Here is a 15,864-nt window from a genome sequence, read left to right on the forward strand (position 1 = left end):
ACTGGCTGTATGTTTTGCAATGACAATAAATAAAAGTCAAGGACAATCACTATCGAGGGTGGGGTTGTTTTTGAGACAACCAATATTCACTCATGGACAGTTGTATGTTGCATTGTCGATAGTTAAAAGTAAAGTTGGATTAAAGATATTAATTTTAGATAAAGATGGTAAACTTACCAACACGACATCTAATGTTGTATTTAAGGAAGTCTTTGGAAATTTGTAATTCATAAAAATAGGTGTCAATATTTTAATAGTTGTTTTTATTATTATACATTAACTTTACTTACTTATTCACATTTTGTTTTTTTATATGTAGCAAATTTTAATTAATTTGTGTTTAATGTTTACATCATTATTGTCGTCATCATTTTACAAATATGTATCATTTTATTAGGGTCGATATATTGAAATATTAACTTTATTCATTATAGGTTTTTGTATTTATGTAAAATTATTACAAAAAAACATGTAATTCTTGACAATTTATATTAATTTTTTAATAAAAACCCGTGTAATACGTGGGTCTCACACCTAGTGTTATATAAAACAACTAGTTGGGAGCTAACAAAAATACAAGAAGAAGATAGCAAGATACCATTGTTAAAAAAGATGATAAAATAATAATATCGGATTTTATTAAAAAGGTATTATATTTGAAGCTCATTATAATAGATGTTAATACAAGAATCAAATTTTATTTCATATATAATAAAGTTAAAAATAGAGTAAACATCATTAATAATTAACATTAGTATCGTTTTGAAGTTATCTTTTTGATATGTTGGTTTTTAGATAATGGTGGATATCTTTTTTGTCATAACAATTCAAATAGATTAAGTTAAACTTAAAACATTGAAATGATAAGCGAATAAAGTTGAAATTAACTAAGCATATAATAGAACTTGATATTTTTTTGTAAATAAAACGGATGTAAATGAAAGATACGTTATTTACACCCCGGCATTTTTTTTTCAAGCACACCAATACTGACTTTGAAAACTAAGAGCAGTTTAGAGGAAAAGATGTTAGAAGAGATGAATTAGATTTGGCAGGTGGAATGATATATTTGTTTTTATTTAAAAAAGCAAAAAGAAGTAACAAAAAGAAAGAGATGAATATGGTAGGTGGAATGATATATTTGTTTTTATCCAAAAAAGCAAAAAGAAGGAACAAAAAGAAAATGTCCACTTCATAGCAAGTATCGTTGAACAATGTTAAAGTAATGAAATTTTACAAAAAGGAAATTCTATTTACACGATAGAAATTTTATATACTCCACGTTATATTATATTATGAACTAGAAATTGCCCTATTTCTGCTTCACAGGGACATAAGTGTGTTCGTTCGTTGTTGTCGATAGAGGGTTTTGTTTTATTATTATAATACCCTACTCCTGTTTCTTTGTATTATAGCAATATAGCATTATACTTTGAGAATATGCGTGATTATATTTTGCAATGTTCATTCAAATACAAATGATAACATTACAATTACAATGTTGTAATAGAAATAAAATAAATAAATAAATAAAAGTAGGATCTACCTCTTCTAATAAAACAAACCTTAAGCTATCAAATGTCCATTTTTTACAGCCCTGCATTGCCACGTAGCAGCTTCTCCTACACCTATTCCTTGTTTCCCACCTATTCTTTCAATTTCAACCAAAATTTGTTCCTCAAAATCATCCATTAAATGTAGAAACTAATACATAATCTCATAAATTCAGCATGATATGAAGGTTATTATTTCAAATGGAATCAAATTAGACAGATATTATGCAATAAATAAGGCAATGTAATATTTTCAAAAATATAAAAGGATAATTCAGTTACTTATTAGTTACATTTTTATATACCTTAAAAGTTATTCCATTATTTCAACATTCTTATGCATTGATTTTTTGGTGTTTGTAGCCGACCAGGCTCCATTAAGTTTCTCCCATCGTTTTGAATAGTAATTAATTTGCTACATTTTAACTTATCTGCCATCGAGTAATTACACTAATCTGACATATGTATGTATGTGTGTTTCTTTTGTTGCTCTTCTGTTGTACCATGTAAAGATCTTGTATAGGCATATGGCCCTTATTTTTGTTAATTCCGTTTACCATTGTCTACTTTTGCTGCATGGATTTCGGCTAAATGATGTCCCCCTATAAACTACTAAAACTGGTACAAATGATAATAAGCATAAAATAGCTATTTACTAAAAACTAGCCAAAATATACGACAAACTTTTAAAAATAAGCATAAAATAGCTATTTACTTTCCAAAAATATGATTTTTGCATAATTTCTAAGTAGTTTCAGAAAAAACGAACAAAAAAAAAACCTATAAACATATGGAAAAATAGCAATGTATTTTCATGAAAATCGGATTTGTGCATCTTTAACAACAAAAATATATGCAAATGATTAAAATTTCTTGCTAAAATGTAGTTTTCTGCATATATTACTACTACTTCCCCAAAAGACAAAAACCACAAAATGACTTTACAAAATATTCAGTAAATAATGTTGTACTTTCGGAAAATCTGATCCATGTTTTCTAACAAATAGATATGAAAATAGTTGAATTGAAATCATTTCTAAAAAGTTTGTGAATAGGAAGCATTAATGTAAACTTAGTAAAATAGGGACCATTCCTGTAAAATTAACCATTTTATCTTAATTTTCCTTCAAATATCACAAACATGTGTAACATTCGTATCCTCGTATGTAGTTTAATTTGGCTTTATTCTTTTTAGTTCATTGAAATTTGAAAAAATGAAATATTGGGCTTTTACCCGAAAGCGCCGTGACGCCTTTTGTGGGGTGCGGGGCACCCAACCATGGGTTAAACAATTTGTTTCGTGTTTTGGTACTATTTAATGGTCATTAACCCCTAATGTTTGATCATTCTCAGCCTCCATAACCCTTAGAGCACTTTTTCAAAAACCCTAACGTCATCTATCTTGTTTTTAAGCTTTTTGTGAGCTTATTTCTCCAAAGTGTGCGCAAAACATAAGTCCACGAACAAAAAGGTATCGGATTTTAGCACTTTGTTTAATAGCTTTAGACACAATTGGAAAAATAATGAAGATGATGGTGAAAATGACGTGGATTACATCAATTTAAGCAAAACTCTTCTAATTTTCTAATCAAAAAATAAAAATGCTTTTAAGTATTTGGAGTTTTGAAATGTTGTCAAGGAGTCCAAAAATGAGTTACAAGACAACACTATTTTTTATTTTTAGTATCATGTTTTATTTTAATGTTATGCTTTTGTTTAATATATATAATGTTAGGTTTTAATTTAATATATAACGTTTTAATTTAATTTAATGTTTTATTTTAATATCTTATTTTCATATATTATTTTAATTTAATATAATATTATTTTTTTAAATTTTACTTCAGGCAATAACTTGTCAGAGCAAATCAATCCTTGCAAATGACAAAAAAAATTAAATTAAATTAAAAATCAAAAAGTATGATAAATCCGTGGCAGAAAAAACCTAATGACAAAAATGATAACACTGATCGGTACTAAACTTTTTAAACCTTATTCAAATTTTTTAGGAAAAAAACAGATAGCAATATTGAGACCCGACCGAACTTCAAATGGGCCTGTTATTTTTATTTTCCAAGACGCGTATGTTCACCTTTTCATGGTGGAAATAGAACTCCACGCCACTATTATTTTATTTCCCTTTTTCATCATCTTCACTAAGCACAATTCAATTTCAACTCCAGTTTCAATAATTTATCAATGGGTGCCGGTAGAAAGCTTCAAGGTGAGATCGATCGAGTTCTAAAGAAAGTTCAAGAAAGTGTTGATGTTTTCGACAGCATATGGAGCAAGGTATGCGTAAATTTATATATTTTTCTTTGAATTATTGACGTTTCTGGTTGTTGTTGTTTAATCTGAATGCTGAAGGTTTAATTTTCGCAAGCTTTAATTTTTGTATTTTAGGTTTACGAGACTGAAAATGCCAATCAAAAGGAGAAGTTTGAAGCCGACTTGAAAAAGGAGATTAAGAAACTAAAAAGATTCAGAGATCAGATTAACACATGGATACATTTCAGCGAGATCAAGGATAAGCAGGTCATTTAAGTTCCCCCTTTGTATTTGTTTGTTCTTGCACTTGACTCGTGATGAATACCTTTCCTTGTGTCACAAGTATGTCACAATCGCAGGTTACCTAGTGTAGCTATGTAGTCGCCATATGAAACAAATTTTGCTCTATGTGCACTCTTGTTGCTTACTTTGAAAGGAATATTGATATAAAAGATATGATGAGTTTACACTGTGTTCCCCACTAAGAGATTGGTCAGAAAAAACAAGATGCTTAGTATCTTCCTTATTGACATGGTTAGTTCCTTCTATGAGCAGGCTCTGATGGATGCTTGCAAGATTATTGAGCAAGAAATGGAACGATTCAGGATTTTTGAAGAGACAAAGACAATCTCTTTCTCTAAGGAAGGAGTGGGACAGCAGCCTAAAACGGTAGCTATGGGATCTCTTTTTGCATATGATACAGAAACTTGGCATACATGGAAATCACCATTTTGTCATTGTAAACTTTATCTCTTGTAGGATCCAGCCAAGTCAGAGACTAGAGATTGGTTGAACAATACGGTATGAAACTATGCTACTGATTGTTGTATGTGGTTTTAAATTAAGCAAATTAACTGCTTAAAATGGTCAAAATTGAGAGGAGTGACTTGGATTGGAACAAAGTTTTTTTTTTTATTCAGAAAGTGAAATTAAAAGTCCAGTGGCTTGGATGATGGAACAGATGGAAAAGTTTATCGCTATTTCATGACCTTAACGATAAATTTTAAGACAACGTCTTTCACACTTCCTATAATGGCACTTATTAATAACAATGTCACAATTTATAACTTATTTAAAAATGAGAGGTGTTATGGTTTAGAAATTCGGTAAACATATAAACAGATTTCCACCCTGTTTCGTGGATGATCAACTAAAATAGAGCGAATACTTAGTTTTGTTGGGTTTGTGGATCATTTTCATGTTTTGTTTATCCCATTTCAATGAGATTGAAGACACATCCAATTCAGATGACCGCATGTTCTATTGAAACATTTATTTCGATAAATGGAATTCTACTTTTAATTACATATTTACCGCCTTACTTGTTGCTACTCCTGATCTCCTTTATATTGATTGGGTCTTCCACTTGAAAATTGTTACGTATGTATCTACATTGCTTCCATTGTTCGAAAAGGTTAAAGCCAATATTCGTTGCTACAAACACTTGTGGATAGTTGTGATATTCACTTCAGCATATTAATTTTCTTTCAAATGTGAAACCTACGATATATTTGAGACTCCTTAAGCTTACTATGTGGGACAGATTGAATACGAGTTAGTATATGCTAATTGCCCTTAACTATAAATCAACTATGCAGGATGACCTTGTTGATGCAATTTTTAATCCTAGTGAAGACCTCATTGGACTTCAGGATGTCGCGTACTTGAACATTCCTCTACGAAAATTAGTTATGGAAACTAACAACTTCAGTAAAGAATACGTGATTGCAAAGGGTGGATTTGGGTTGGTGTACAAAGCCCAAAGTGAACATGGCACTATCGCAGTAAAGATGTTGGATCCTAGGTTTGGGCAAGGAGAGCGTGAATTCATGATGGAGATTGCAATGCTTTCAGCTTATACACATAAAAATCTCGTCTCTCTTGTTGGATTTTGCAACGAGGGTGATAAGAAAATCCTTGTTTATAAGTATGAAAGTAATGGGAGTCTCGATCAACACTTACATAGGAAAGATCTAACCTGGATCCAACGTCTTCGAATTTGCTTAGATGTTGCCCAAGGATTAAAGTACCTTCATGATGATATTGGAACACAGCATAGAATACTCCATCGTGACATGAAGAGCGCAAACATCCTATTAGATGAGAATTTCAGAGCTAAGATTTCCGATTTTGGGTTGTCTAAAATAGCTCTTGCAAATGTGCCGTGTACGATTCTTATCTCTGAAGTTTGTGGCACACCAGGATATTGTGATCCAGAATACTATAAACATGGCATTCTTACACAAAAATCTGATGTTTACTCTTTTGGGGTAGTGATGTTTGAAGTCTTGTGTGGAAAGCTGGTAGGTGTTTCAAAGCATCTTGATGAGCCTTTTTCAGCAGAATTACCCCAAAGACATTACGAAAAGGGAACCTTAGATAAGATCATTGATTCCAATCTACGAAATCAAATGAGCTCCGCTTCCTTGAATATATTTTCAGCCATTGCTCATCAATGCCTGAAGTGTCGTGGACGAGATCGCCCAAGGATGAATGTGGTTGTGAAAGAACTAGAGAAAGCTTTGGTTTACCAACAAGTTCTTTTCCTGGAATAAGGTTTCACATTCTTAGCGTTTATCACCTTTTTTCTCTTTCATAATAATGCTTATTATTGTCAACATCAAATTTTATTATATGGTGCATTCATCTAAACTTAATATTTTTATTTGTTTGCTTTTATAGGCATCAAGTGGATTTTGTGTTGGAAGTTGCCCTAACTCTAGATCAGCTTGTTTGGTGGCTGTATGAGGTAGCTAGTTCTGTTATGAGCTAGTTCCATATGGAATGATATAACTGTAGAGCGTCTGAAAGTTCAAATAGCCAAAGTGATTGGTATACTCGGCACCATAGTATGCCTTCCAATTATGGCTTATTATTCTGAGGAAACTGCAGATACACATAGGATGCACATGTAACGACATTCACACCAGCTATATATCTTATGCTCTTTGCAATATTGCTTTCCCATAACATCTTTTATTTATTGTGGATCTTCAACAAGAGATGGAGTGAATCTATTGTTAATGATCGATAGTGGAGACCTGATCGACGTTGGAGTAGAATTGATCGAAGATATTGAGGATCGGAGACGTTGAAACATAATTTTTTGATGATGATGGTGATATGATGATGTTGAAACAAAATTGGTCGGTTAAGATGTGATGCTCAATTATGATGGTATGATATTGACGATATTAGATTGTAGATGATCGATGGATATAAGATCTGATAAATACTAAACAATTGAGATTTTAGGAAGTCATATATTATTGTTATGATTTAATTAATAACTACAATTACCTACTTGCCTTTTAATTAGTAACTACAATTATTTATTTAGAAAGTCATATACTATTGTTGGAGAAAATTACAAAAATGGTCCATGTGGTATGACATACTAGACATCTATAGTCCAACTTCAATAAAATGGACAAACTTGGTCCTTGTGTTACTTGGATATTACAAACTTGGTCTCTAATCCGTTAACTCTAACTGTAGAGCCCGTTAAATACAGTAAAATTACCTTTATACCCTCATCTTTTTTATTTATATATTTGTCTTTTATTAAGATGTCCTATAGTTACAAAAATGGTCCCTCTCACCCTTATTACTGTTTATCGGAGTGTCAACACCATTCATCATCTGTCGTCGTCTTCAACCAATCCCAATCCATTCGAAATCATACAAATCATCATCTTGATCTTTCATCATCTATGTATGGCAATTTAAATCACATTTCGATCCACCTTCTTATCAAGATCAGTGATCAGCAGATGAAATGGGAGCGAAACATCACAAAATCAGAGCAAATGATCCAACTAATATCGAAACCACAACTTCAATCTTAGTTCATCGAAATCAATCATTCAAGGAAAGCGTCGTAATCATCGACAAATAGCCAAGAACACCATTACCCGAAAATTTCTCAGATCAAAATATTGTGTTCAGGGCATAATAGTCGACTTTTTTTTTTCAGAAATAAACTTCAACCTAAATGAACAATTAAACGGATTCAACTGCAGACAATAATTTTCAAGACCATTACTATATATTTAATCAATCATAAGAACAAGATGAAGAATTGATTCTAGCAGTGGGTTTGAATGGAACACGCTGATGACAAAAAAATCATAAAAATCGGTTAAATCAATCAAGTATAATCCGTGAACTTTAGTGGATTTCAATCGATTCTGATATGCAAGCTTTGAAGCACAAGCCGTGAATGGAAACATTAAAGAATGCAGACCCAAGAAAAATATACGAAGAAGAAGATGAAAAATTAGTGAAAACTTGCAATGAACAGTAGGATGGATTGCAATTTTCTTTTTTATCAATTAAATTTACCAATGAATCAACAAATGAGTAGAATAAATCAACTAAGCAGGAACTCAATGAACACAACAGATTCAATGAGCAATAAATAATGATGGACAACAATATTTATTTTGGCAAAAGACAAAAATAATTATCAAGATCAGATGATAAATAGAGTGGATGTGGGAATAACTCATTAGTGATTATCCTATGTAAGAGAGAAAATCTAAAGAAAACTCATCATAAAGACCCAATGTTTATAAAACCAATAAATACTTATTTTGCAACAAAAAAATTAAAGATTATATATATATATATATATATATATATATATATATATATATATATATATATATATATATATATATATATATATATATATATATATATATATATATATATATATATACAAATATACAAATTGAGAACTCAGTCGGTCAAATTATAACATGAAATGGGCGGTTATAAATACAAAATGTATACAAAACAACAAATTAAGGAGTTTATTTTACAATTAACTAATTAATCTACCCTAATAAATGAAAATATTTTTGTCATTTGTCATTTCCTCAAGATTTTTGCCACATGTCATTATGTGAAAATTTTGAATTACTTAAATTGCACATTTTATTATGTGGTATTTTTATTTTTTTGTTACTAAAAAATTAATGAATCCCATTAATTAACACCTCTATTATAATTAATGAAACATTTATTATTTAAGATAAGTATATTTTTCTCCATAAAATGAATATAATAATAAATTGTTTTTTTTTTCTATCACTAAAAACATTTATTATGATTTTTTTGTTACATAATTAAAATAATGAAATATTATAAAATAATATTGTCAAATTTGAGATATAATAAAATATATTTTGTTAAACTTTGAAATGAAGTAGACATTAAAATTATTTAATGTTTATACCTTGATATTAAACTTTATTTTTAATAAACTCGTGTAGTATACGGATCTCGTACCTAATAATAATAATAATAATAATAATAATAATAATAATAATAATAATAATATGTACAATTAAGAATTGTTTTATTTTTTTGGTCGTTTTCCTAAAACTCTAAATTGAGACCCGACTACCCAACCCAGCAAAATACGTTCAAATAGACCTATTATTATTTTACTTTCCAATTCCAAGACCCTTATATTCCCCTTTTCACCTTCATATTGTTTTATTTTCCAAGGCGCGTATTTCGCTTTTCATCTTCTTCACTCAGAAACAGAACTCCACTGAAAGACAAGACTGATGTGTTGGCCGGCGAAGGTTTTGGATGCTTAGATTTCACAATCTAATTTCAATAATAGATTTAATAACTGTTAATGGGAGCCAGTAGAAAGCTTCAAAGTGAGATCGATCGAGTTCTAAAAAAAGTTCAAGAAAGTGTTGATGTTTTCGACAGTATATGGAACAAGGTATGCGTAAATGTTTTTGATCTTCTCTGAATTACTGACGTTTCTGGTTTTTGTGTAATCTGAATGCTGAAGGTTTCATGTTATGTTTGGATATTCGTATTTTAGGTTTACGATACTGACAATGCCTATCAGAGGGAAAGGTTTGAGGCCGAATTGAAGAAGGAGATTAAGAAACTTCAAAGGTACAGAGACCAGATTAAGACATGGATTCAGTCCAGCGAGATCAAGGATAAGAAGGTCATTTGAGATCCCCCTTTGTATTTCTTTGTTATTGCACTTGAATCGCCATGAACGCGTTGGTTACCCAGTCTAGTTGCCTTATTTCGTCTACTTCCTTCCTCGTAGGTTAGTGCCTCTTATGAGCAGGCTCTGATGGATGCTCGCAAGCTTATTGAGCGAGAAATGGAACGATTCAGGATCTGTGAAAAGGATACAAAGACAAAAGCTTTCTCTAAGGAACGTCTGGGTCAGCAGCCTAAATGGGTAGCTATTGCCATCTCTTTTTAGTCTTTTTGCACATGATACAGAAACTTAATTAGCATACATGGAAATCACCTTTTGTCATTGTAAACTATATCTTTTGTAGGATTATAAGGAGAAAGCCAAGTCAGAGACTAGAGATTGGTTGAACAATACGGTATATGAAACTATTTTATGGATTTGAAGGCCTGTCTTTGCTTTAATGCTTGAAAGTTGGCACTGATTCGTGCTTATAATTGTTTAGGTGTTTGAGCTGGAATCTCAAATCGATGGATTTGAAGCTGAGATGGAGGGGCTATCTTTAAAGAAAGGAAAAGTATGGCCTCCGAGACTGGTAATATGATGAATACTAGATTCAATTTCTTTAAATTTCACCTCATAATTAATTAATAGACACCATTTCTGTAAAATTTAATTACCTTACATTGGATACGTTTTTTGTTTCATAGAGACATTTAGAGTCATCAATTGCTAGGCACAAGGCTCATATATTGAAGCTAGAGTTGATATTGAGGCTGCTGGATAATGATGAATTGAGTCCTGAGCTAATCAATGATGTTAAGGACTTCACTGATGACTATGTGGAACGAAATCAGGTTACATTTTATTTAATTCCTCACACTTTTTATCAATTTTATCTTTGAGATTCTCGATGCTTTGTCACCTTTGTCAAATTGAATATGAAGGAATTTTCAACCAGCATTTAAACCTACCACAAATCGTCTTTACTGCAGGAGGATTTTGATGAGTTTGAGGATGTTGATATGCTATACGACATCCTACAGCTGGATAAAGTAGAGGCGCTAGAAGATTTTGTTATTAGTGGGACACCTGGCCTCATTAAGGTACATAATTTCTATTGTTGAAAACCCTACTTCCAAGTTATATTTCATTTCATCATCCTCATATATCAGTTACAAACTTACAATACAATAATCTTGTCATAACATCAGAGGAGCCATAATCATCGCCATTTGTCATCAAATTTAATTAAATAACAATGTACTCTCTCGTTCTTATCAAGTTAGGTAATACACTAATATTGGCATTAGCCCAACATTAGTTCCAATTTGTGAACGATGTCCTTTTCATGCAGAGGATTTTTACCTGAGAATTATCCGGACGATTTAAATTTCTTTTTATTCAGGTTGGTGCAAGCATGAACAACATTGAACACAGATTTCAAGCTACAAGTCTGTTTCCGGTAATTGTTCCACTGACAAAAGAAGGAAAACAAAATGGTTATAAGGTAATGTATATTGTTTTTTATTGCTTTATACATATACATATACATGGTCATATACAGATACGGATACGGATACGGATACACATACGTTTTTATGGTTTTTAAAGCTTATAATATATTAGTTTTTGGGATGATGACATTGATCACTATAACTTTTTAAGTTTATTATGAATTTTGAAACTTATACATATACGTATACATACACACATTTGATTTTTATGGATTTTGAAACTTAAAATATTTTAGTGTTTTGGGATGATGACATTGACTATAACTTTTTAAGTTTATGACGGACTTTCATATTGGTTTATATGGCTTATATAAAATATCTTATAATTTATTATATACAATGCAACATTGAAACCGTTTTGTTCCTGTATCACAGAGACTTGATACAAACTGAAGCAATAAAATTGAATCAAACCTTTTATTTAGGTCGGTGCAAACATGGACAACATTGAACAGAGATTTCAAGCCACATGTCAATTGCCGGTAGTTATTCCACTGACAGAAGAAAGACAACAAAATGAATCACAACCTTTTATTCAGGTTGTTGCAAACATGGACAAAGTTGAACAGAGACTTCAAGCTACACATCAGTTGCCAATAGTTGTTCCACTGACAGAAGAAAAAAAACAAATCGAATCACAACCTTTGATTCAAGCTGGCACAAGCATGGACAACACTGAACAAAGACTTCAAGCTACATGTCAATTGCCAATAATTGTTCCACTTCCACCAGAAGAAGTAATAAAACAAAACGGTTATAAGGTATAACACGCCTTTTATCTCATCAACTGATGCATCTCACTAATATGTCTAAAGTTATTATTATAAAATTAATCAGGAAGATATTGTTTAACACCTGTGAACAATAGTAGAACTGAGTAACTGATAAAACGTCGAACAAATTAAAAGAAAAAATCACATTATAGTATAGTGGTAGTTTCCTAACAACAACCTCATTGGACTTCAGGACTTCGATCACTTGAAGATTCCTCTCGGAACATTACTTATGGCAACTAACAACTTCAGCAAAGAGTACGTGATTGCGAAGGGTGGATTTGGGTTGGTGTACAAAGCCCAAAATGAACATGGAATTATCGCAGTAAAGAAGTTGGATCCTAGGTTTGGGCAAGGAGAGCGTGAATTCATGATGGAGATAGCAATGCTTTCAGCTTATACACATAAAAACCTTGTTTCGCTTGTTGGATTTTGCGATGAGGGTGATGAGAAAGTTCTTGTTTACAAGTATGAAAGTAATGGGAGCCTTGACCAACATTTATGTAGGAAAGATCTAACTTGGATCCAACGTCTTCGAATTTGCTTAGATGTTGCCCAAGGGTTAAAGTATCTTCATAATGATATTGGAACACAACATAGAATTTTACATCGTGATATGAAGAGCTCAAACATCCTATTAGATGAGAATTTCAGAGCTAAGATTTCTGATTTTGGGTTGTCCAAAGTAGCTCTTGCAAATGTACCGTGTACGGTTCTTATCTCCAAAGTTTGTGGCACGCCGGGATATGTTGATCCAGAGTACTATAAACATGGCATTCTCACACAAAAATCCGATGTTTACTCTTTTGGGGTGGTGATGTTTGAAGTCTTGTGTGGAAAGCTGGTGGGTGTTTCAAAGCATCATGATGAGCCTTTTTCAGTGGAATTACCCCAAAGTCATTACGAAAAGGGAACCTTAGATGTGATCATTGATTACGACCTACGAATTCAAATGAACTCGGCTTCCTTGAGTACGTTTTCAGCCATTGCTCATCAATGTTTGAAGTGTCGTGGCCGAGATCGTCCAACAATGACTCTGGTTGTGGAAGAACTAAAGAAAGCTTTCGTTTACCAAGAAGTTGTTTCCCCAGAATAAGGTTTATAACGTCACTACAACAAACAGGACCTATAGGGACGACATTTGTCGTCTCTATAGGTTCAAAAAGTCGTCCCTATAGCTGTCTGGGGCGATATGTCGTCCCTATATCTCTCGTCTCCATAGCCCCGTCGCAATAGATCTGTATTGTTGTCGTTAAAAAACTCGTCGCAATAGCACACCTATAGAGACGACATATCATCTCTAAAGTCGTCGCTATACTTTTTCCCATCACTATAGATAAAGCTATAGAGACGACATGTCTTCTCTATAGATAAAATTATACACACGACATATACCTACCTATAGCAACGATGGATCGTGGCAGTAGATTCTCCTATAGAGACGATTTGTCGTCCCTATACATTCACTTGTAGAGACGACATGTCGTCTCTAAAGGTATGCCCACATGTTTTCAGTTACACCCTGCTCTCTTTTTTTTCTGTGTATTTTACCGGTTTTCACAATCTCAAAATAGCTAAAGCAGTGTATCTACAAAATAGCTAAAACAATAAATTCAATTGCAACAAATAATGCTAAAGGATTTTATTACATGTTTTAAAGCACTGCAAATTGAAGGAAGACTCCCAAACATTACATGTTCTTGTTTGGAATTACCATGATCAAAATGAACGGTGATAAGCTGAAGGTCAATACAAATTTCAACTTTCATTTTTGTCCCTCTAAACAAATAGTAGAGCTTTTTTGTTAAATATACTTTCAGCAGCAAAGATGCAGCTTGCCACCAAAGGGTTTCCTCCTTGCTTTAGAGCACTAGGATGAATAATTCAAATGAACTGCTTCAACCCCTTCAATATTATACCCCTTTTCTGCATCCTACACATAATAATATAGAAAAACACAAACCAAAATGAGGGATATAACATGAAAAACGAAAAAAAAAAAAAAAAAAAAAAAAGAACAAAGCCTTGGTTTTTTTTTATTGTTTTTGTTTCATGATATATATAACAAGGGTACTTTGGTATTTTAATAAAAAAAAAAGGACGAGCAAAATTAAATTCCTTCGGCGCTACCCTAGGAATGGTGAAATCAATCAAACAGGAAATTCTAAGGAATTGAATTGTGTCTATTTGGAAACAAAACACGGAGTGGAATGGAATCACCAATTCCAACTCCATAAACCAAACATACCTGGAAAAACAATGTAGGGAACACCCGGATGCCTGCTTTCAAGGCCCAACTGCCACAAAGGAACACCAACGAATGCTTGCCCAACTATCTGATGAAGTAATTCCACCCTACAAAAAAAAGAAACTTTGTTAATATTACTTATTAGCCTTTTCATCCTCGATCACTCCTTCCATAGTACCATCATTCCTTTGCAAATGATTTCTTGAAGTTGATATCCAGACTCTCAGAAGGAGCTGAAGTCTTAGGAATAATAATAATTAGCACTTAGATTGTTTAACAAATGATTTCTTGCATTTATCACTACTAAAAATTCTTAAGGTACTCTCTCTTCTGCTGACTTCATTGCAAGTTTATCACCAGAAACCTATACAATTACAGGAACAAACGAAATCAGTGTGTGTGTGTATTTGTGTATGCATCCTCTCAATCACCTCAATGCTTCTCAGATTATGATCACATTGCAACTTGAGCTCTTCGAGCTGTGTATTTTAGGAAAATCAGTAATGGTAATTTATTTAATGTGAAAAAAGAAAACTCAAACTTTACATGGAGAATGAACATTAATTCATCTAAAAACTACTGGACCTGTTTTGTGGTCTTTGGGACATATACTGCCAAAGATTAACTTAAATGCTACACTTTTACATCATATCCAATGTGTACTTATCCATGTCGCTTTCAAGGAGGTTTGTGAGGAGAGGTAGTAGACAAGAACAAATATCCAATGTGATGGTGTCCATTTTTTCTGTCAAAAGACTCACAATATCTGCAGTCACTTGAATTGTAATAAAAAGATTGGGAGTCAAGACTAAAAAGAATCAATCACCAAGAGATTCATGCAATAAGAAGATATATATATATATATATATATATATATATATATATATATATATATATATATATATATATATATATTTACTCACAGAATGATCAGCCATTCTCTCCATTGCTCTAATTGCTGCTTTAATATCATTCCTATCACAGCATCTATGAATCATCTGCAGATAACAAGAGAAAAAGTATGGGACGATATATAAACTTTTCCAATAGCATATATATAACTTGGATCTTATGAAATAAACAATGAGAATAAAGAGAAACCTGTAGTTTGGCTAGACGAGACTGCATTGAAGATACGAATTGATCATGTCTTCCCATTATATCTACAATAGTATCCTCCTCTGTGAGAGGTTCTGTTTCCTTTGCACTAGATTCAGATAACTGTTTCTGCATAGATTCAAGATAATAGCAGAAGAAAGATTAATATTATCTTTTGTTTATAAAGAAAACAAGACAATAAAAAAAGTGTATGGATTGGAATAATGAGTATAAAACTATCTGCAAGTGTCATACCACAGTATTTGGCAGTGTGTTGACAACAGAGCTCAATTTGATGTCATTAATTCTCACTCAATGCTATTGAAATAAAAAAGGAAAATAAGTTACTTTGATTAGTCATAATAGTTGTAATAAGATTGATAAATAAAGGTTCAACGTAACTCATCTGATTACATTACCTGAAAGAACTGAACCAGCATGC

At 32.1% G+C, this 15,864-nt stretch overlaps 2 protein-coding genes across 3 annotated transcripts; both read left to right on the top strand.

Annotated features, from left to right (window-relative positions):
• Positions 1-3,634: 3,634 nt before the first annotated feature.
• LOC128127570 (putative receptor-like protein kinase At5g39000) lies at positions 3,635-7,136 on the top strand. The gene is made up of 6 exons (XM_052766155.1): positions 3,635-3,845; positions 3,957-4,088; positions 4,377-4,490; positions 4,581-4,622; positions 5,420-6,377; positions 6,504-7,136. Exons 1-5 carry the CDS (start codon positions 3,753-3,755, stop codon positions 6,374-6,376), a joined length of 1,338 nt encoding a protein of 445 aa, XP_052622115.1. The 5' UTR covers positions 3,635-3,752; the 3' UTR covers position 6,377; positions 6,504-7,136.
• Positions 7,137-9,287: 2,151 nt separating this feature from the next.
• Positions 9,288-13,726, top strand: LOC111902635 (probable serine/threonine-protein kinase PBL25). Of its 2 annotated transcripts, XM_023898446.3 has the most exons (10): positions 9,288-9,567; positions 9,673-9,804; positions 9,913-10,050; positions 10,154-10,204; positions 10,292-10,381; positions 10,497-10,643; positions 10,782-10,892; positions 11,195-11,296; positions 11,729-12,064; positions 12,270-13,726. In XM_023898446.3, exons 1-10 carry the CDS (start codon positions 9,475-9,477, stop codon positions 13,170-13,172), a joined length of 2,103 nt encoding a protein of 700 aa, XP_023754214.1. In that variant the 5' UTR covers positions 9,288-9,474; the 3' UTR covers positions 13,173-13,726. The 2 variants fall into 2 exon arrangements, with proteins under 2 accessions (XP_023754214.1, XP_042753480.1); XM_042897546.1 differs by lacking the exon at positions 9,288-9,567 and having other exon boundaries at positions 9,671-9,804; positions 9,918-10,050.
• The last annotated feature ends 2,138 nt before the right edge of the window (positions 13,727-15,864 follow it).

This window comes from Lactuca sativa, chromosome 8 (assembly GCF_002870075.4).
Source record: "Lactuca sativa cultivar Salinas chromosome 8, Lsat_Salinas_v11, whole genome shotgun sequence".
NCBI lineage: Eukaryota > Viridiplantae > Streptophyta > Magnoliopsida > Asterales > Asteraceae > Lactuca > Lactuca sativa.

What these genes read in the sequence shown, in the direction of transcription:
- LOC111902635 (XM_023898446.3), top strand. Translation starts at nt 9,475, where the DNA reads ATGGGAGCCAGTAGAAAGCTTCAAAGTGAGATCGATCGAGTTCTAAAA. An exon ending in AAGTATGGCCTCCGAGACTG is followed by an intron (nt 10,382 to 10,496) that starts GTAATATGATGA and finishes TTTGTTTCATAG; the next exon opens with AGACATTTAGAGTCATCAAT. An exon ending in TAAAACAAAACGGTTATAAG is followed by an intron (nt 12,065 to 12,269) that starts GTATAACACGCC and finishes ATTGGACTTCAG; the next exon opens with GACTTCGATCACTTGAAGAT.
- LOC128127570 (XM_052766155.1), top strand. Translation starts at nt 3,753, where the DNA reads ATGGGTGCCGGTAGAAAGCTTCAAGGTGAGATCGATCGAGTTCTAAAG. An exon ending in GCGAGATCAAGGATAAGCAG is followed by an intron (nt 4,089 to 4,376) that starts GTCATTTAAGTT and finishes TTCTATGAGCAG; the next exon opens with GCTCTGATGGATGCTTGCAA. An exon ending in GAGATTGGTTGAACAATACG is followed by an intron (nt 4,623 to 5,419) that starts GTATGAAACTAT and finishes TCAACTATGCAG; the next exon opens with GATGACCTTGTTGATGCAAT.